Source organism: Galeopterus variegatus, unplaced genomic scaffold (assembly GCF_000696425.1).
Source record: "Galeopterus variegatus unplaced genomic scaffold, G_variegatus-3.0.2 Scaffold2000, whole genome shotgun sequence".
Lineage (NCBI taxonomy): Eukaryota > Metazoa > Chordata > Mammalia > Dermoptera > Cynocephalidae > Galeopterus > Galeopterus variegatus.
The window spans coordinates 155,174-177,519 of NW_007728111.1; the positions used below are offsets into that span (position 1 = coordinate 155,174).

Genomic DNA, 22,346 nt, shown 5'->3' on the forward strand with positions numbered 1-22,346 from the left:
TTTCCTCATATATCGTTTGACACAAAATGATGCATAGTACATATTTTCACTTTAAACTTCAAACCATTTCTTCCTTTGCCTATGCTGTTAGTTTCCCCTTAGAATACTTGAGTCTAAGTAGTACTTAAGATCACATACTGTATGAAAAAGGAAACCGAAGGCCTGAGGAATCTTGTGCTAAGACCAAGGTCATTCTGCTTCATCTCATTAGATTTATACCAGAGCCAGGGAAGAGAACCGACATGCATTATTTGCCAGATAAATGACAGGGATGTCCCTGCCCTGTCCAAGCTACTCCTCAGTAAGAAGTCTCCCTCCAGGAGGCAGCATTAGCCCTGTTTTATAAGTGGCATTCTGAAGGTCTTGTCCAGAGTGACAGAATTTGCCCGGATCACGCAGCTAGTAGGACTAGATGGCTGGGGCATCCGTTCCCTGTTAGTGCTTGCAGTGGTGCTGTGGAACCTTGTGGGACGTGCAGGGGCTCTCCAGGTCTTTTGCCATTTGACATTGCTGCTTGTCAGGCCAGTGTGTTCCATTGTTCCTGCCAGTGAACGTGTTCCTAGGTTGACCTTGTCTCTGCGGGAAACAAAGGAGACCCAAACTAAGTGTCCCCTCCTCATAGTGTTTGGGTGTTTCCTCTGGAATTCTGGTAACAAACCTAATTGAAATTTCAGTGATTATGGGACTTGAATAATTTGTTTTGCAAAAGATTGAAAACTCAGCCTTCACAAAGTAAATTTTAAGGGGTTGCCTAAGTACAATTACTTTATTGAAGCTGTTTACCAACTTGCAACAAAGCTTGTTTGCAAACAAGTTTTTTGGTGCTCTGACTCCAAACAAGATTGTGAGTATGTAGTATGTACACACCAGGTCTCTGGAAGTGTGGAAGAGTGGCAGTTTGTACAGTAGTATTTTTCTTTTTCTTTTTTTTTTTTTAATGGGAAAAGGAGAGAAGAAATATGGTGAGTTAGGGCAGGGGAAAGGGGAACAGGGAGGTCCTGGTCTGATGAGGAATATGACATGGACACTCCTGGACTCTGAGGTTTCCCAAGAAATCTACTCCCTGGTCCATTTCTTCCCTCAGCAACCTTTACTGAGCAGCTGCAGGTACCGCGAAGCCTGGTACTGCTGGTACCAGGGAAGCCAGGTGATTGGGTGCAGTCCCCAAGGAGCTAACAACCTGGTTGGGGAACTAGGAATGCAACCAAGTAATGGCACCATGGAGGAACTATAATGGCACCGTGGTGGACATAGGGTCACTGGGATGGCAAGGGCTCCTTGAAGGAGGTGACACTCAAAGTGGGCCTCAGGGTGAGTGGGAGTTGAGCAGGAGGGAGGGGTGGTCTCAGGCAGTACACACAAGATGCCTTAAACGTTTTGTGTAAATGGTGGAAGTTGTACTGTAGTTCTTTAGCAAACTTAATATAATTGAGCACTCAGTTTTTTAGCACACTCTGGGGCCTCAGTTATACTGTTTGAATTTAGTTTGGTTTTTGTTAAAAGCCTCAATGCTCTGTGCCATGAATGCACATTTCCAAACTCTAACTTTAAAACATCTAAGGTCTTATTCATGTCAAATTACTGGTAAAATTAGAGAACATTTTCAAAGCTCCTATTTTGTTTTTACTCTCTTTGTCTCACGTTTCTCCAGTGGAGAAAAAGCCTGGAAGAAAGTATGTTAAAGAACTGGCTGTTCTTGTAAGTATTTGAGAGAACAGTATGAGTCATTATAACTTTTTGCTGGTATTTTAGTATCCAGTTTATTTTTAAATAGTTCTGTGCAACTGGAGTTTCTTCCGTAGTTTCTGTTACCATGGCTCCATAATATTTCTTCAAATCTGCTTGTTCATACTTTCACACACTTCAGCATCAAATTTACAGTTCCATAGGATCAGAATATCTTATTCATAATATCCAAGAATGTTTCTCCAGCTGCAACAGCATTTTTCTGCAAATGGGAAAAGTTAGCTGTTTCTATCACTTGCAGATGGTGGGAAGAGAGAGGGGTTGGTTCTGTGAAGGATGGTGGAGTGGGTGGGGAGCTATTAGGGCTCCCATCCTAAGTAGGATGGGAATAGGTGGACCCACATCATCTGTGTGGAGCCATTTCCCCTTTAGGTCCCATGCTTGAGAGTACAGGGTGGGCAGCCTGTGGGTTTGCTTGGGAAGTGTTGGCATTGTGCTTTCTGGTCTAGACATCTCATAGACACTTTGTTCTTGGGTCTCTTCAAGCATGAGCATGGGTTTGTTCTCTTGCTCTTATTATAATAATAACTCATTATTTTTTGGCTGCTGGCCGGTATGGGGAACTGAACCCTTGACCTTGGTGTTACAAGGCTGCGCTCAAGCCAACTGAGTTAACTGGCCAACCATTATTTATTTAATCATTTATTTTTGGACTTGATTGAGGCTTCCACTTTGGGCAGTTCATTTTGAGAATCTTCAGTCCAGAGAAAAACAATGCTGGTTCTGGCAGTCACTGGCAAAGTTTGCCTTGCCCTGTCTTTCAGGCATCAGGATTATTCAAGGAGATCCTTTTCTACATTTCATTGCTTGGAGAAAGGTGTATTTCTTAAAGGATTGTTCAGGATTTAAAGAAAGTCCCAGGGGTATATGGGAAGTGCAGAGAGAGTTTGTTTCTTTTTCTTTTTTTTTTTTTTTAAAGATGACCGGTAAGGGGATCTTAACCCTTGACTTGGTGTTGTCAGCACCACGCTCAGCCAGTGAGCAAACCGGCCATCCCTATATAGGATCCGAACCCGTGGCCTTGGTGTTATCAGCACTGCACTCTCCTGAGTGAGCCATGGGCCGGCCCGAGAGTTTGTTTCTAATCTCTTGTAGTCTTTGTCTCCCTCCACTTTTCAGGGATATCTAGGCTGTCCTGTGTGACACATAAAAGTAGTATCAGGCTAGGTTCTGAGCATGTGCTTGGGGCCAGATGTTTTCAAATTCTGCTATAAATATAAATACTGGCTCAATGATAGAGGAATTCCTGATACTTGAGAACTTAAAGTGCTGTGTGACTGGACCTTTTGTCTCCTAACACACTTGGTTCCTCTGATTCAAAAGGACCCTTTAGAAGAACAAAAGCAAAATAAAAGTGTGGATTTCTAGTGGCATGTGGTTCTAGGGTGCTCTGGAGGCTGCCCAGGAGGCTCCAGGTGGGAAGTTCTTTTGACTTAGTAGCTGTACAAGCTGGCCATTGTTGGCGAATTGGCTTTTTGCCTCTTTTATTTTTTTAAAATTGGCTTTTTAAGAATCACCAAAAAATTAAGTTTTGCTCTCTGCTCAAGAAATATTTGTTGTTAATAATCTGAGTAGTCTTTTTTCCTTTCCTGTGTAATCCAAGAGATGTTGGTATACAGCCTTTGTGAATAAAATTGATACTAATAGTATATTATTGTGAAGATATTATTTAATATTCTCTTATAAAGTCAACACTTTACTCTCTGCCACCATTTCACTCATAAAGATCTCAGCATGTGTCTCTGTCAGTTTTAATAAAATTTAGGGATGACCTATTATGTATGAGATATCTTTGTGAAATTTACCGTCTAAGGGGCAAAACAGACTATACACAGGTAAAAATTTCAGGTAGTGATGTGTGCTTTGAAGAAATATAAAAAGAGTTAAGAGAGAAAGTAGCAGGCTAGAGTTGGTGGTGATGGGAGGTGCAGCTATGTTCTCTGAGGAATGGTCCAGATGGTGTGAGGGAGCTGGCTGTGCACTTATCTCAGGGAAGAGCATTCCAGGCAGAGGGAACAGCATGTGCAAAGGCTTTGAGGCAGGGATGAGTTTAGTATGTTTGAGAAACAGCAGTAAGATCATTGTGCTGGAATAGAGCAGGGCCAGCAGGTAAGGGACAGTGGAGGGGACGGGTGTGAGGGCAGGCAGGGGTCTGACCATGATGGGACTTGCAGCAAAGGGGAGGAGTTAGGGTTTAACAATGATCAGATGGGTTTGGACCAAGGACATGACATGATTTGCATATTTACAAAGTTGCCCTGAGGGAACTAGAAATTGGAAGTAAGGGTAGATTTTCTGTTCTACCTAACATTCAGGTTTCCTGGAAAAACATTAAAATTTTGTTTTCATTTTAGCTTTGAAAACTTAGTGTTATTAACACCACCTGCATCCCTTATGATCTGATATTCTGTGAAATATTCTGGGCCCTTTTGGGAGACAGGTATTGTGTAAGATGTTGTGTAAGTGAATATACCCTTATCAGGTAATAACAATAGCAACATGATCTCTGTATGACCCCCTAAATTTAAAAAAATGTAACCATTAATAGTGCTTAAAATAATTCCCAGCCTAGCCAGCAGCTGTAAGATTACAAATTATGAGAAATTTACAAAGTTTAAACCACATGGGGATTTTTGTGTAGAAATACACCAGTTCCTCCTTCCTTCCTCACTGTTCCTATTTCAGGGTCAGTGTGGTCCCATTGACACTGACTTGCCTGTGCTCCTTCGTGCCCCCACCTTCTCACCTCCACCCTTATCTAAGGTTTCTTCACTCTGGGACCCCCTACCCTGGCCCCTGCCCCTCTACACCTGCCTGATTCCCGCTGGCTTCTCACAATTCACCTTGGTGGCACTGGCTGAGAAGCTGATTCCTCAGCACCCTGGGTGGAGAGCAGCTACTTCCACACTCAGGTGAGGCATTTCATTGTCCCAGCGATCCCTAAGAGTGGGACACAGTATTAGTCCTGTTTTCTAGATGAGACTGCAGCTCGGAGGGTAACTTGCCCCAGTTATCTAGCTAATATGCCATAGGGCTGGGATTCATTCATCATTCATTCATTCTCTCACATATCATTGCTTCGAGTATGCCAGGCACTGTGCCCAACCTTTAAATTCAGCTGTGAATGAGACAGGCATGGGTGTGTATCTGTCTTCCTCGCCACCCTGAGCTGCTTGAGCAGGAAGCTTCCAAGACAGGACACCTCCGGCAGGCGCTCAGGGAATGCCGAGCAGGCATGGGTGTGTATCTGTCTTCCTCGCCACCCTGAGCTGCTTGAGCAGGAAGCTTCCAAAACAGGACACCTCCGGCAGGCGCTCAGGGAATGCCGAGTGAATGAATGAATGAATGAATGAATGTCAACATTCTACCCCTGTTGGAGCCCCGGCTGGAATGCTGCCTCCCATAGCACCCAAGCCTTTGATCTGTCTGCATCATGCTCATGTTACTCACCTCTGCCTAGCCTTGGTGTCTTTTACTGCTCATGTCCCACCCAGGAGGCTGCACAGCCTGGTGGCTCAGGGAGGCCCTGGTACACCTGGCCAGGGTGTGAATCACAGCTGTGCCACTTCCTAGCTGTGTGACTGCTATCGATCAAATGTGTCCCCCAAAAGTTCATGTGTTGGAAACTTGATCCCCATTGTAACAGTGTTAAGAGGGTGGGAAATCCAATTATGATATTTGAAAGGTGAAGCCTTTGAGAGGTAAATGGATTAATCTATTCATGGAGTAATGGGTTGATGGTTTAATGGGTTGTCATGGGTATGGACTGGTGGCTTTATAAGACAGCACTTGAAAGAGCTCTTGTGATCCTTGCCGTGTGATACCTTGCATTGCCATGGGACCCTGTAGAGAGTTCCCACCCAGAAGATAAGTTCCCTGGATCCTGGACTTCCCAACCTCCAAAACTATAAGAAATGAATTTTATTTCTTTATGAATTACCCAGTTTCAGGTATTCTGTTATGAGCGACAGAAAACTGAGTAATACGGTGACCCTGGACAAGTTATTTAAACACTTTTATGCCTCCGTTTCTTCATCTATAAAATGGGGACAATAACAGTAGCTGCTTCATAGGGCTATTCAGGGAATGCATGGTACCTAGCACCCACACATGCTCAGTAAGTACTGACTGTTATTATTTCTGCTATCTGGTAAAGACAGGAACTGTGTTCCACACAGCTCTGATGGCGTTTTTGAACCCCCTCGCCACTCTTCCCATGGTGTCTGGCACACAATCAGTGCTTAGTGAGTGTTGGACGAGGGAAGGAAAGAAGGTGTCCTTGCACCAGGAGATAGTCGTAGGACTGCCGTGACTGTCCAGGGAGGCTCCCACCTGTGGTGATGTGCGTCTGATGGCTGCTGAGCCTGACAGACAGTGGCCCTTGTGAGGCCATTGGAGCAGGACGACTTGGGACTGTGGTCAGTTTTTGGTTTTTTTTTTTTTTGGTGGCCTTTTCTCCTGGCTGTCCTGGGTTTGAGAGGTTTCCTCTTTTTGTCCTACTCAGCTTTCCCTTTTCCTCACCTTGTCCCCTGTCAGACTGGATGTTTTGTCTAGTAAATTATTATATTAGCTCTTGTGTTGCCCAGTATCTTTTAGGTCTTTGCTGCATCTGCTGCAGCTTCAGTGGGTATGTTTCTAAAGTTACTAATTTCATTTGCTTAATTATTTTCATTCTTTCAATCAAGGAAACACATGTAAATATATTTTACTTACAAAGAATATACCAGAAACTTGAATATTAGCTCATATTAAAATCCTCAAGCTAATCTAACATCTATCTCTAAGATTAGGAATATTAATAAGAAATAAAATATAATTACTTCAGGAGTAAATTTATTTTTGAGCTTGAACTGCCAGAAACTTTCATTTTATAATTCTTAAGTTTTCCCATTGACCCAAACCAGATTAAGAGGTTGGATAAATAACCAAAACCATGGAGGTGTTTTTGTTTTTTATCAGTATGCTTTTTCTTTCAAAGTGACCTACTTTCTTACTTCCAAAGTAATTTTATTTATTTTATTTTTTTTGGTGGCTGGCCAGTACAGGGATTGAACCTTGGACCCTTGGTGTCATCAGCACATGCTCCAACCAACTGAGCTAACCAGCCAGCCCCCAAATTCATTTTAGAAACATTTCAATTAATCTAAAAGTGAGACTATCACTTTCAAAATTCACTTATTCAATAATGTTCCACCTCTTTTAGCATGTGGTGAATGTGGTTGTCCGTGTACTTCCTGAGTCAGGATTGAGTGGGTGCTGGGCTCTGCAAGACGTGAAAATAGAGTCCAGAGAGGGACTGGGCGCTGATGCGGAGGTGCTGAGCATGCTCAGTGAGGAAGTCCAGGCTGCAAACCTTGGGGACCTGGTGCTGCTGCATGTTCTGGCTGTGGGACTAGGGGCAGGGACCAGGAAGTTATGTTCATTAGGACTAGGTTTGACTGCAAGTCACACTGAACTTCCAGGTACCAGTGGTTTTAAGAGAAAAGTTTATTTCTCTTATCCTCAAAGCACAGAGGTGGCATTCCTGGGCTTTTGGGCACACCAGAATGTGAGACACTCAGACTTCCTCTGTCTCATGTCATGTGAGGCTTCATTCCCCAGTCTAGTTATTGTTCAAGGTGGGAAAAGTATGACATTCATATCAATACAGCTAACTTTGTACTAGGAATGCGATACAAAAGTAAACTCCATGTGACTCCCGCCCTCAACGATCTTGTGTTCTCATGGGAGAGAGAGATGTGTGGATAACTGGGAAAGAGTCCTGTAAGAGAGAGACATGGTGCTTGGGGAGGCCAGGCAGCAGAGCTGAATTTTGGCTGGGAATAAAGAAAGGCTTCATGGAGGTAGCATCTGATCTTGACCTTGAAGAATAATTAGTATCTGACGGCCTTCTGGGGGATGGTTGCAGGAAAAAGCAATAACGTGAAGAGAGGTACAAAGGCTTGAAAGGGCAGGGCTCTCCTTGGAGGATCAGGGTGTTGAGAGTGGGCTGCAAGGCCTGGGTGGTGGGTAACTCTCCTGCATTGTCTGAGTGGGAAGTAGGTCATCATTCTAGAGAGGACATCACATAATTGGCAAGATGTCCCCTGTTGTGTGGTCAGTTTGACATCTATTCTCAAAGGTGGACAAACTAACCTTGAGAGAAAACCAGGCAGGATCATTTGTGGGGCTGAGTTACTCTTCTGTCCATACTTTGGAAGCAGGATTAAGCCATTTGCAGGTGTGCTGCTCCCACCTAATACTTAACCCACTGAACCCCCCAGTGTTGTCGCTGTGCCTGACCTTCCAGAAGCCACTGACAGAAGGTCCTTAGTGAGAAGTCCTGGGACCTGAGATCAGAGCACCTGTCACAGTACAACAAGGCTGTGATTGCTGCTTTTTGCTTGGTTTGTAAGATGCACACCCAGTGTTGTCGCTGTGCCTGACCTTCCAGAAGCCACTGACAGAAGGTCCTTAGTGAGAAGCCCTGGGACCTGAGATCAGAGCACCTGTCACAGTACAACAAGGCTGTGATTGCTGCTTTTTGCTTGGTTTGTAAGATGCACGTGTTAATTGATACCGACTTGCTCTTTAAACTTTAGCATTCATATGTGCAGGACTTGTAGCAAAGACGAAATCCTGTGTCACTAGCATTGTAAGTAGTTTCTATGGTGTGGATGTGCTTGGGGAGCACGTGGTTTATGTTGACTGTGGCTTATTTCACAGTCAGGCCCTGAGAATGAGTCCAAGCCTGGACCTTAGGGTCCTGCTGAGAATGCCCTCATAGGGCCCTGTAAGGCTCAGGTCTGACGAAGAGGGAAGGCACTTTGCAGCCGTGAAGGTCACTGCAGATATGTACTCTTCAGATTCCTTGGCTTTAATCCTCCCAAGTTCTCCCATAGTCTATTGCCAGTAGGAGGCTGTTTTAAAACATTTATTTATTGAATCATAATTGATTATACATATTTTTGGGGTTCAATGTTGACATACATTAATCAAATCAATATTACTAGTATGTATATATTGTTACAAATTGTACTTATTCTTTATGCCCCTTGTCCAGTCTCTCCCGCTGCCCTCCCACCTCTGATAACCCTAGATTTCTTCTCTCCTTCTGAAAGAGTAATGGTTACTCTNTAGCAAAGACGAAATCCTGTGTCACTAGCATTGTAAGTAGTTTCTATGGTGTGGATGTGCTGGGGGAGCACGTGGTTTATGTTGACTGTGGCTTATTTCACAGGCCCTGAGAATGAGTCCAAGCCTGGACCTTAGGGTCCTGCTGAGAATGCCCTCATAGGGCCCTGTAAGGCTCAGGTCTGACGAAGAGGGAAGGCACTTTGCAGCCGTGAAGGTCACTGCAGATATGTACTCTTCAGATTCCTTGGCTTTAATCCTCCCAAGTTCTCCCATAGTCTATTGCCAGTAGGAGGCTGTTTTAAAACATTTATTTATTGAATCATAATTGATTATACATATTTTGGGGGTTCAATGTTGACATACATTAATCAAATCGATATTACTAGTATGTATATATTGTTACAAATTGTACTTATTCTTTATGCCCCTTGTCCAGTCTCTCCCGCTGCCCTCCCACCTCTGATAATCCTAGATTTCTTCTCTCCTTCTGAAAGAGTAATGGTTACTCTGTTGATTTGTGGCCTAGATGATCTGTCCAATGCTGAGAGGTGTGTTCAGGTCCTCCAGTATTATCATAGAGCAGATGCTTCTTCTATCACTCTGGAATGGGCTTTGTGGAGGGAGACATCCTCTTCTTTTCTTTGGTCTCTGCTGGTGACTCTCCTTGTGTCAATGTACTCCAGTGGCTGGTGGACCATCTGTGTGGTGGTTGTGATGTCTGGGCACTTTTGAGGCAGCTGTGGTTACTGTGATGGCTGTGGTGGACCACCCACATGGAGATGATGTTTTTGGCATGCTCCTTGGTGCTGGCAATGTGCCTGGTTGTAGTAGTGGGGGGGGGGTCTGGTCCCTGGATCCATGTCTCAGGACCTCAGGCAGGCCCCAAGGCACTGGCAGTGTTCCTGGTTGTGGGAGGGGGGATCGGTCCTCAGCTCCATGCCTCAGGTCCCCTGGCTGGCCTGAGGTGCTGGTGGTGTGCCTGGGCTGGAACTAATTTGTTAATCTTTGCTTACTTCTAAAATGGGAGAACTTCCTGTGGGAACCAGTACTTGAATGGTATGGTTGAGCTAAATTGCTGCTTTGCTGCTGTTTCCCTAGGGAAGGCTTTTTGTGCAGCTCAGGGTTTAATGGTTGACATTATTGGTACTTCTGGCTCTCCAGAGACCCAGTGCACCTGGGTTGTGTAGAATCTCTGATCTGGGCTTGAGTCTTTTCATCAAACTGCACCACCTGCAATTCTATATTCCTGACCAGTCTCCCCTGAGTGGCCCTATGCTGGTTGGGGGGCAGATCAGCTGTTCTTACTGTGCTCCAGTGTTCTCTCTGTGGGCCCACCTCCCCCACTGCCTGTGCTACAAACATTTCCCATGGAATGGGCTGTGCTCTGGCCCTTTGAGATGACTCACTAGCCTCTGAATGGCTCCTTTTTTCAGTTGTTGTGGCTCCATGCTCCTGTGTGTGGGTCCACTGGAACCCTATTAGTGGTCTTGCTGTCCTGAGGGCCACCAAGGCCCTCTTCTCCCCTGCTGCCTCCAAGCAACTCCATCTGAAGGGCACAGTTGTGTCTTCTGCTGGTTCCTCCTCTATGAGCTCAGCAGCTCCAGCCTTAAAGTGGCCACAACCCAAAACACTCTGAGCAGTTTTTTCTCTTTCATCTTGGTGTCTCCTGCCTTCATGAACTCCGTGGGCTCTCTTCCTCTTCTCCTGAGCTCTAGCAGCCCCAGCTTGGCTGTTGTTGTTTTTTTATAGTTGTAAATTGGTTGATTTGTGGGAGAGAGTGATGATGGGGACCACCTGTTCCACCATCTTGACCAGAAGCCCCTAAAACATTTTAAGCTCAGGAGAAATCTAAGAGTTTGTTCAGTCTTACTCTCTTCTCTTCAGGTGAAAGGTAGTAGGATGCTGAGGAGATAAGGGACTTACCCACGGTCCCTCAGATGATTAATGGCAAACGTGGGATGAGTCTTCGAAATTTTGGCCTTGAGAGCCCTTTGTAAGAGTAAAAGATAACTTTGAATCATCAAATATTAAATTATGTTCAGTGTAGCTTTATTGGTTTTGTTTAAGGTATGTGTATGTCTGTGGCAATTTTCTTTAAAAGTTGGTGTTTCAGGCAGGGTGAACCCAGTGATTTCCATCACCAGACTGATTAACCACAGAGTCTCCATTCTTGCCCCTTGGGGTGCACTTCATTGTGCTCAGGCATTAGCACTGTCCCACTAAGTTTAAAGGACATTGGTCTACCAGGATATCCATAGGTGACACCCTCTGACAGCTTATATATTAAAGGAGTTTCATATTTAGAATTTTTTAAATGATGTTTATTTATTTGAAATTTCTTAAAAACAAAAACAAAACAAACTTGATTTCTATACCTTACCAAGCATGAAATTAGAAGCTATGGTGAGGCTCACCTCTCTCCACTATAGCCAAAGTCTTGTTTTCATGTGAGCCCATTTTTCTCTTTTCCTTTTTTTGTCTATTTCTTATTTATGTGTAATATTGTAGATGATATTTCACCGTCTCCACTATAGCCAAAGTCTTGTTTTCATGTGAGCCCATTCTTCTCTTTTCCTTTTTTTGTCTATTTCTTATTTATGTGTAATATTGTAGATGATATTTCACCTCCCAAAATATTCTCAGATTCATTATGTGAAGCAAATAGTGAATTACTTTAAGGACTCCCAAAGGCAGTCTATTTTTTGCTGAGGTGTGTCTTTGGGTCATTTGTCTCCTACACCTCTCAGGGTATATTTCCATCCTTTCTCGTGGGTGTGTAACCCACCCCTTAAATGCAGGTGGAGGATGTCAGATTGAAATCTTGCTTTTTAAACTGTATCCAAGAGGTTTGCCAACCATCTTTAGAATGCTCGAGACAGAGAGCCCCTGGTGAAGTACCAGGACAGAAATGAGAAGCTGTACATGCCATGATATTCCCCAGCCTTGGCTCTGACTAGGGATGACCTGACACCCCTGACATCTGACTGTGAGGGCTGGTGCAGTAGAGTGTGGAACCACCAGGTGACTTTTTACAGTGATTGAAGATGACAGGGAGAAATGCTTATTATGTAGTTGAGAAAAGCAGACCGCAGGGTGGCTTGTTGGCCGTGTGTACTGTGAAGTCAGGCCGTAGATGACAAGAGAAGGGCTGAGTCATGAGAACAGAGGTCAGTGGAACAGCCTGGCCCTGAGGAGCCTCATTGGCTTTGACAGCTCCACGCTAGCCAGAGAGCAGACGTGGGACTTGAAGCCACTTTGGGCTTAGCAACGTGGGGCAGGAAGAGCAAGGCTAGCGGTGCTGGATTGTTCCACCCGAATGGGAATCGCATGCTTTGGAGCTGATGGCGTGCCTAAGCACGCATGGTAGTGTGGGATAGCTTCACTGGGTTAGTCTGCTTAGAGAAATTCATTTTTCCCTAACCTTCTCCAAAATGATTTTTTTTCCCTGTGGGAGGAAGAGGACAGCTCTGCTGTGTTGACAAAAACAAAATAAGATGCATGTTCTTCCCATTCTTTTTCTCTTCATAACTGTGGTATTCAAGAGTCTAAGCCAGTTTATTTTCAGTGAAATTGTCTGTGTCCTAAGGGAGTTCCTAAAATTCCCCTTCCTCTCACCAGCTCTTTCTTCAGTTTGCAGCGGACAGTTCTGTGCTGCGAGGTGGTTTGAAATCCTCTGCTAGCTGGCTTGAGTTTTCAGGTGATGGTTTCCTCAGCAACCGTGAGCTCTGTCTATCTGGAGATGCTGACTAATTTTTAATCTCTGGAAGCACCTTTGAGTGTGTTATGGCTCACACTGCCCAGACTGGTGGATGCTTCCGGAGGGGCCTAGGACTTGCTGAGCTGCAGGCCTCAGTATCTTCCCTTTGAGGGGGCAGCCTTTCAAACCAAGCATTTTGCTATGCACAGACTATTTTGTGTTGTTGATTTAAATGCACTACACAGTGTTCCAGAGAGATATAAGTCACTTTATTTGCTGATCTCTATCTCTTCCCTTTCAGGATTGTTCACTTTTCCAGATGAAATCATTGGAAACAAAATGGGGCGTGCTAGATATTTGAGCTATAAAATAAAAGTTCCTGCTTTGTTAATGGTGCAAAGCAGTGTATTAACACAGGCCTTACCCCTATGAGCACCCACCGTGTAGGAGGTGGCTTGAGGTCTACAGAGAAGCAGGAGACCCTATCCTTTCTTGCAGGGGACCGGCTGGACACACAGGGATGGCCTGCGCTGAGGCTGGCAGCAAGGAGGGCCTCCCATGTGGCTGGTGGTAGACAGCTGGGGCTGAGCCACATGCACCCCACCATGGTTGCTGAACCCATTTGTGGTTTAGTTTAACATGTGCAGTAGTGTTTATAAAAGAATTCTAACCATTAAAGTTAAAGCATCTTCGCATAAATGCTCTAGTTATTTTCCATCTGTCTTCAGTCTACATAAATCAAAATTCCCCAGACTCTTCAGTTCAACTTTTCTTATGCTGAATTCATCTGGCAAGTTTTTACAGAGTGGCTGCTTCATGTAGGAAACTGGATGCTGGGGCTTTAGCAGTGAACAAAATAGACAAGAATCCCTGCCCTCCTGGAGCTTGCATTCTAGTGGGGCGACAGACAATAAACAAAACCATTAAGTAAATCATGTAGCTTTTTAGAAGCCAATACATGCTTGGGAAAGAAACATAAAGCAGGCAGGGGGGCTGGGGGATGGGTCAGAGAAGACCTTCATGGGGTGGTGGCTGACACAGGCCTGTGGTAGGAGGAGGACCAGCCACTTGGCCGTGCCTGTAAGTGCCAGGACCAGCAGAGGCGGCTGGCTGGAGCTGGGGGTATGGGAGAGAGGTGGCAGCAGGGGGCCAGGTCTGAGCATGAGAAAGTTCAGTGGGAGGAGAGCAGTGGGAGGTGAGCAGAGCGCAGGCTGTGAGGACCTGGGCCCTTACTCTGCGCGAGTCAGCAGGCTAGGGAGGTCTGACTTGCATTTTGATAATATACAAGACCCTTCATAGGAGGGTCTTCAGAAATTCATGGAAAGATTCGTGTTATCTTGCAGTTCTATTTTCCATGAACATTTTGGAAGTATCTCCCTCGTCTCTGGCAGTATCTTCTCACATCTGTACGTACGGTTCTTCCTCACTCTCTTCATGGGCTGGCTGGTTGATTCTTGATGGACATTGAAGTAGTTTTCAGTGTTGTTTTGTTTTTGTTTGTTGCTATTAAAAACCATGCCACAGTGAACGTCTGCACTTGGCTCTCTTGGGTGAATTTATCTGTAGGATAAAGCTTCAGAAGAAATAGTTGGGTCAAAAGATTTTTTTTTTGTTAAATATGTCACACACTGAGAAGGCGTGTGACAACGCACACAGCCACAGTTCTAAGGACAATTATTAAATGAATATGCATGCAGGTGCTCGGTTTTTAATGGCTCTCTTGGGTGAATTTATCTGTAGGATAAAGCTTCAGAAGAAATAGATGGGTCAAAAGATTTTTTTTTTGTTAAATATGTCACACACTGAGAAGGCGTGTGACAACGCACACAGCCACAGTTCTAAGGACAATTATTAAATGAATATGCATGCATGTGCTCGGTTTTTAATAGTGTATCTTGTCAGTGCTTGAGGCTTTAATTTTTAAAACCAGTAGCACAGATATAAAGATCTATTACCATGCTGCTTATTGATACCGTCAGATCAGATCATTCCTCTCTAACGTCTCCAGTGCTGTCCCCCTGCCCCTCTGCAGGCATGTGAGTTCCTGCCCTGCTGGATGCACAGGCAGTCCCAGCACTCTCCCTGTGCCTCAGCCTGAAGGGCTCCTCCCCTGTCCTTCATCTGCTCACTCCCCATCTTCCTGGGGTTCACAGGCCACATTCTGTCTCAGTGAGCCCCTAACTCTTGGTCTTTTTATTTGTGTTCTATTGCTTTTCCCACTCGGCAGCTGTTTTTACTTTACTACTTGTCTGTCTGCCTTAGTGGGATGTCAGCCCCAGGAGGGGCAGGAACCGTACTGTGTCTTTCTTGTTCACCGCTCCATTCCTAGGCTTGGAGAAGTGCCTGGCACGGGGTAGGTACTCAGAAATATCAGTTCATGTTTATGAAAGAAGTACGAGCTAGAGGAGTGCCTGGCACATGGCAGGTGTTCACAGAATGCGTGGGTAAATATGTCCCTTACTTAAGGAGTGATCTTCCCCTCACCCTCCAGTCAAAGAGTGGCTTAGAAGAAATCATAGTCATTTCGCAATTACTGAAGCATTTCCGACTTTTGATAAAGAAGAGGAAACAAGCCTCAAGTGCAGTCTGTTCTTACTGTGAGGTGTATCAAGCAGCCCAGAATCAGGCCAGCCATGCGTGCTGGGGACAGTGGCAGTGAGGACACCTTCCTTGTGCTGCCTGCTGTGTTTAGAGAGGATTAAAGAGGAAGGCTTTCTCCGAGACTGACTTTTAGGAAAGACGAGCAACTGGTGCTTTCACTGAGAATGTTCTTGCTTTATAGTAATAGCTGTTTGGCTTAAAGAATGACCTGTTCTGTTATTTGTTTTTGAAACAAATTAAGGGCATTAAGGGGAGCTAGATTTCTTTATGTAATGTGTATCTTTTGTTTACCTGATACCTGTTATCCGGTTCAAAAGGGAGGAAGGAGGTTGTGCCCAGCTTCCAGCCTGGGCCAAGGGCACCCGCGGCAGCCTCCGTTCACCTCTGAGGCTCTGCACTCCATTTAAGGAGTGCTTCTGACTCTCAGTGTTTACATGAGTCAGTGGCAGAAGTCTCTGGAATCAGATCTGCAACAGTTTGCCCTACCTCAGTCGTTCCTGTTTCCCAGATTCCTGAGGAGTGCCTCTTAGAACATCTATTGAGGGCCTACTGTGTGCTGGCCTGGAGGACCACTGAATGCACTTTCCAAGAGGATGGGGATGATTCGAACATCTTTTTTTTTTTTTTTTTTAAAGATGACCGGTAAGGGGATCTCAACCCTTGGCTTGGTGTTGTCAGCACCAGGCTCAGCCAGTGAGCAAACCGGCCATCCCTATATAGGATCCGAACCCGCGGCCTTGGTGTTATCAGCACCGCACTCTACCGAGTGAGCCACGGGCCGGCCCGATTCGAACATCTTTACACTTAGGATTTTCTTGCTCTCAAGTTCAGGTTTGATGCTTATTAAACTTCAAGGGGGCTGACAAGGCCTCAGGCAAGAGCATGCTGTCCCTGCCCTCCTATGACTGGAATTTTGAGGTCTCTGAGGAGAGCCGGCATGAAGACTGCCCATTGTCTACTGATGACTGGCAGTTGACTGGTCGCAGCAGCTCTGCACTCCTCTAGGGGAGTCAGAAGGAGGCTAGGCAAAGGCCGCAAGTCCCCACTCTCCTGTTCACTCACTCAGACCTTTATTGAGCACCTACGATGTGCAGCATTAGAGCTAAGTGATAAGTGAGACACATTGCGGAGCTCACAGAACAGGGCTCCCCTGCCCTTCCAGCCTATAGGACCTCTGGGGTGGCTCTTCCCCACTCCTTAATGAGTCCCTGACTTGTGTCTCTTTGTCCTCCTGTTTTATGTATAGGAAATTCCTGTGGTTTTATCATGCAGGTGACTAGCTTCATTGTTAATCTCATCCATTCTATTATGCAGACCAGTATTAAAATGTTTGTTTTGGTAATAAAGTTCCTAAAAATTAGAAAAACTATTTTCTGACTTCCTGATTGCTCCTTTTTCATAGCAGCCTGTTTGTGTTTTATGGTTATAATAACTCTTGATTCTCTTGGAGAATTCTTACTGGAGCTTACTAGAGTTTCTGTCTTCTTTCCTGAAGTATCTGTTTTCCCCAGAGGTCAGTACAAAATAAAAGCTGTCCTGTTTATCTTGGTTTTACTCTTCTGTGGTTTAGTATTTCATTTTATGATTATTAATTTATGATTCAAGAACCTTGTTATCAGTTCATGTTTATGAAAGAATAACGGGGCTCATGGTCTAGGAAGCTGAACTGGTCCCTATGGGCCTCTCCCCTAAATGGGAGGGTGACCACCACTCTCTGCAAGAAGCTGGGCATGGCCTAGCTGGGCTTCCCTGAAGGACATCTGCATTGAATGTTTCCAAACGCAGTTTTAAAAATGACTGTGATGATTGCCCTCTTCTCCCCTCCCCAGAGCCATGCATTTCTCAGCCCTAAGCTTGGTGCTTCTACCCTGGCAAGGCTTACCCCACCACTGAAGTTTTGGGTGGGTTTTTTGTTTCCTCTCAGCCCGTATACCTGTCTGCTTTCTTCCAACATGTGCTGCAGCCTGCTGCTGTGCCACTGCCTTGCTCCTCTGCGTTGTTACAGCTCCCACCTTGTCAACTCAGTGAACCCTTGAGGGGAAGGGAGGGGGAGATGCATGTGCCTCTCTTGAACTGGCTGTTTTAATGTCACTTTTTGGAAAGAAACAAATTTGGAAGAAATGTATGGGAAGCATATTTTCTTATCTTTGTTTTTCCAGTTGTGATGGGAAGGAATCCAGAATAATTCAGTCTGCACTACCCCATCCCAAAGACTCATTTCAAAATTGGTTGTTTGGAGTTCAGATGGCATGATCCTGTTTCAGCTGGTGTGGCACAATGCACACAAGGTAGAATGCAGGCCGGGAGCTTGTGCAGGAAGGGCACATGTCCAACAGGGACACTCTTCCTTATGTGCAGCACTTGTCAGAGTTCACAGAACTCATTCAGCATTATATTCAGGTATTGGAGCTCATTTTCTTTAGGAAGAAACAATTAGTCAACTGCTGGATGCCAGACAGTCCGAAATGTGCAAAAGAAATTCAAGATCTAGTCTCTGTCTTCAGAAAGAGCAGTAGTGACTCATTTGTCTGTCACTTTGCACTTTCCCAAAGTTCTCTTGCACTAGTTTTTGCCCCAGAGCCTCCGCCTTACAGAGGAGGACAGTAGCTCTCCAGAGACCAATGACTGAGTTCACAGAGGTGGAGCTGAAACTCATTTTCCACTCAATCTCGCACTATCTTCAGATGAAAAACACCCAATTAATTATTAAATACACAGTTTGTATTTTTTTTGCATCAATAAATAGGTTTCAGAAGCATCCAGTACCATCTAGCATTAGGGAACACCTTGTTCTGCAGCATTTGCACAGGCCCGGTAGTCATTAGGGCTGGCTCAGGACCCAGGAAGAAAGCATGAAGCAGGACCAGGAAGCTGCCCCACCTGATCTGTTCCTTTGGAAAGAATGTTTGCCTTCAGAAGCCATCTCAGTTTCCCCAACTTACGTGTTTTTTCAGCCCGATGGGTGCTGAAAGCAGATTCATTTTAATGGTTAACGACATTTGTGTGTGAAAGGAAAACTCTGAGTAATATTTGCTGACAGGCCCAGTGCCTTTGGGGTGTTTTGGAGATCTAGTATTAATAGGAAAGCCCTGAGACTCAAGCCACGTTTCTGAAGGAGCAGTCTCCAGTCATGCAGGCTCCCAGATTCTGGGAATGACAGGTAGCTGGACATGCCTTCCCCTGGCGAAGGGGGGCAGCATGGAGTCAGATGGTCTGGGGTGAGTGCTGGCCTAGTGTTTATGAGCTGTGGGACCCTTGACCAGTGACTCAAATCATTTGTTACCTCGGTTGCCATCCTCTGTATCGAGGACTATAATACATCTTTTGTAGAGTTTTTGAGGAACAAAAATAATATGTCTAAAGCTCACCTAGACCACCTAGTGGTGGTAACAGGTCCTTAGTGAATGGTTGCTGCTTTGACAGTGGTTTATTCCACTTCTGGAAAATTCTTACCCTGGACTCACAGGTGGAGCAACAGAACCATCTGGTTGAAGCAGGCTTGCTTTATTTGACACAAACGTGGCAGACTCCAGCCGGAAGAGCCTTTTTTGGCATCATAATTCAGTTATCCAATAGTTATTGAACACCTGTGCAGTGCCATGAGGCAGCTCCTGTAGTTCCTTTCTTGGTGGCGAGCATAGCTCTTTGGGTTGTGGCCTGTCCGCGTTGGTCCTGTTTGGCAGCTGATCCCCACTCAGGAGGCAGGAGCATTCAGGTGAGGGCACACTACAGCAGAGGACTAATGTTTGTCTTGACATTAGGGGCCTTTTGTTCCAGAAGCTCATTTTCTCCTAGAGCACAGGCTGTCCTGTGCCCTCTTCTCTTACCTTAGAGTTATTTGTAGTTCTAGGCACCTCAGTCACACATGTCCACTCCCACCCCCACTCAGGAGGGAATGAAGTGGTGCCTGGAACAAGCTGTGAGAGAAGAGGGCGAGTTCTGTTGTCTTTGGGTGATGGAACTATGGATAATCCTTCCCTTCTTTCCTTCCTTCCTCTGCCAAACTCTCTTCTCTGACTTCTCTACAGGAAACATGGATTACTTTTGTTTTTCTAAGTTATAAATACATTTAAAAAAAAAAAAGAATGTGTAAGTTGATTGGTACCTTAAACTACTTACATCAAGTATTGCCTTTTTTCTTGTCTTGTATAAATATATAGAGCAGACATCTTGAGATTTTATTTTGATTGTCATCAAGAATTTATTACCAATTTCACTTTATTTACAGTTTTAAAAGGGCAAAGTATTTCTTCTGTTTGCATTTGACAAAATTTGACATTTGAGGCTTTCCTGATTTTCCCATTATTCTAGTCCAGTTTAATTGTTTTTGAGTATTATTTAAAATAAATTAGGCTGGCTGGTTAGCTGAATTAGTTAGAGCACAGTGTTATAACACCACGGTCAAGGGTTCAGATCGCCGTACCAGCTAGCTGCCAGGAAAAAAAAAAAGGAAAAAAAGAAATTGAGGTCAGCACATGGACTATTTGTATTCCAATACTAGCTCAGTTCTTGAAATGTAGATATCTACTAAATGAATGAATGAGACTCACCAAGAACAGCTGATAATGGCAAGTCTTCCCCTCTTTCCAGTTTCAAGTTGACACAAGACCATTGTGTCACTAAGCCACATGATATTTCCTGGGCTCTGTCCTTACACTCCTCTCCTGACTATCTCTGAGCCTGAGCCTGGGTGTGGTTGGTGTGACTCAAGAGGTCATGTGGACCCAGGAATAGTGGTTGATCATTGTACCATTTTCAGTCAGTGGTACCAATCAAATCCCAACTATAAAAGAACAAATCCAACTGTGTTCATTGTGCAGAATGCTTCTTGTATGAGCCCCGAATGCTGAAAGCTGAGTCTTTTGCTTATGTGAAATTACCAGTTGTGGATTTCCAGGGATGGATGAGATTTCTTTGGCCTCCCTTGACCCATCTTGACCACGCTTACAGACAGGAAGCCCTTCTCCTGTGCATTTGAGCAGATTCCATCTGCCTGTAAGTCCTTTTCCTGATTTCTCTATACCATATGTTGGAAAGGACTCCTGCTTTCTTAATATTTTCATAGGGGGGTCCTTCAACTTCTCCCCTTTAGCAAGGGAAATAATCGCCCCTTTACGCTTGCGTGGTTATAATCTGTTACTCAGAAATGATGGATGTAGCTTGTATGTCTTTATCTTGCTGAGCCTCACACAGATGGTGTCAGTATCAACTGGTCTGAATTTGGGGCTGAGATGAGTACAGATTGTGGGGGAATGGGGATGCCCAACACGAGTGGCATGTGGTGGAAGCTCAGTGGAGAGTGCAGTTGGTGTGGATGGTGGGATTATTTCCACTCACATTTATCCCAGGTCCTGGCCCTGCTGGATGGGTAGGATGGATGAGGGCAGGGTGAGCCCGAGACATGGGCATTCTTCCTGCTTTTGCGTGTTCGCCTCACACATTCTGAGGAAGATTATCTGGTAAGGTTATCAATCAGTTGATCTAAGGACAGAGCGGTTCTTCAGAAAGTTCTTTGAGCTTCAATAAGATGTTGAGGTTTACTTGTTGATTTGAAATACACACATGTCAGTGCCCAGAATGGGTTGAAGTTTACTGGCTTTCTCCTACCCGAAGGAAACATTTTATAGTGTTCTGTACAGAAGACGATGGTAGAAATAGGAAGTTGTAAAATGGAGATGACTTGCTTTTTTACCTTGGAGATTTAAAAACCACAATGATGTTTTTCTTTTATAGATTTGTCTACAGATTTTGAGCATCTGAAGCTGACCCCTGAATCTAAGCATTCCCTGCTGCTCCCTCACCCTTTGAAGAAATGTCTGTCACTTATGATGATTCCGTTGGAGTAGAAGTGTCCAGCGATAGCTTCTGGGAGGTAATGCCTGTGCTTTCTTCCTGATGAATCAGATACCAGGCTGATGGTACCTGGCAGGCCTTTTGATTTTTTTTTTTTTGGTGGGGATGGGGGAGATGAACACACCCCAAAACCAACCAGGCGTTTGCAGTCAGATCTAGATGGCAGCAGAAAAGATGTGGACAGCTGTTTTTAGCCAGTTCGGGTATGCCCTGGCTACCAGTGAAGGCAGTGAACTTGAAAAGTATGACATTTAAAGAGGTTAGGGGTGTTTATTCAAGATCCTACCAATTTGTCCATCCTCAGCTCTTCCTTCTTATGTTTAGCCACTATGTGACTGGGAGAGACATGTACTAATTACCAGCCATAGCCTGAGAGGCAGCTTTACTTTTTAGTTTTGTATAGAAACACGACGGCTGTGCTGTGACAGCATGCTGGACACTGCAGGCAAGCGGCCAGAGGACCAAACAAACCGCCCTCGAACTTGTGAGAGCATCTGCCTTCTAGTCTGTGCCTGGGAGGAACTCCCTTCCTGATTGGATTATTTTATAGTCTTTGGAAGTCATTCTTCCTGTGTCCCACTTATTTTTCCTGCCTGCTTGTTAAAGGAAAATCGACTTTTAATCAAATTTTGTCTCCATGACAAAACCCCTGGAGCTTTCCTACCAGTTGTGGGCTTCATGGAGAAGTACTGGCTTTGCCACCCCTCCTTACACTCCCATCTACACCAGTGTTTCAGTAAATTTGATTTAGGATGCCTAGAAATTGTAAGTATGTATCCTTTTTTGATTTGTATATTATTGTAATTTACACAATCAACTGGGTTTGTGAACCGTATTACTCCTAGTATCTAAAATATTGTGGGTGATTTAATAAATTTTATATTTATTTTTTGCACTCAAAAAGTACTGGCTTTGAAGTTGTAAAGATCTGGGTTCTGATCCTGGCTGTGGAGTTATTAGCTATGTGACTTTGGGCAAGTTGCTTGACTGACCTGAGACCCAGAGTCTTCATCTGTGATGAGGGGATAATGTTGGCCTGCAAGAGAGGCTGCCAGGATAAGACACCCATTGGGTGCTTTCCTGACACACTCCAGTGGTGGAAGAGACAAAGGTGATGCTCTGGTGTTTGCTGGGGACTGGCATGAAGTAGTTTTATAAACCTAAAGCAATGACGTGTATAATTTTTTCTGAAATCAAATACCGTCTGATATTATTGTCTAATAGAGATAAGTGATCACAGGGGCCCAAGTTTTAAAAGAAAGATGGGCAAGGAGCTCAAATTTCTTTTTTTCTTTTTCTTTTCTTTTTTTTTTTTTTTTTTTTTTTTTTTTTT

At 44.6% G+C, this 22,346-nt stretch overlaps 1 protein-coding gene across 2 annotated transcripts in view; it reads left to right on the top strand.

Moving 5' to 3' along the window:
* Nucleotides 1-22,346, top strand: part of PACSIN2 (protein kinase C and casein kinase substrate in neurons 2) — a 149,417-nt gene that overhangs the window by 84,067 nt on the left and 43,004 nt on the right. For both annotated transcript variants that reach the window (XM_008579999.1, XM_008580000.1), the window contains exon 2: nucleotides 20,894-21,032. In XM_008579999.1, coding sequence (XP_008578221.1) covers nucleotides 20,973-21,032 — 60 coding nt within the window. In that variant the 5' untranslated portion in view covers nucleotides 20,894-20,972. The remainder of the gene's footprint in view (nucleotides 1-20,893; nucleotides 21,033-22,346) is intronic.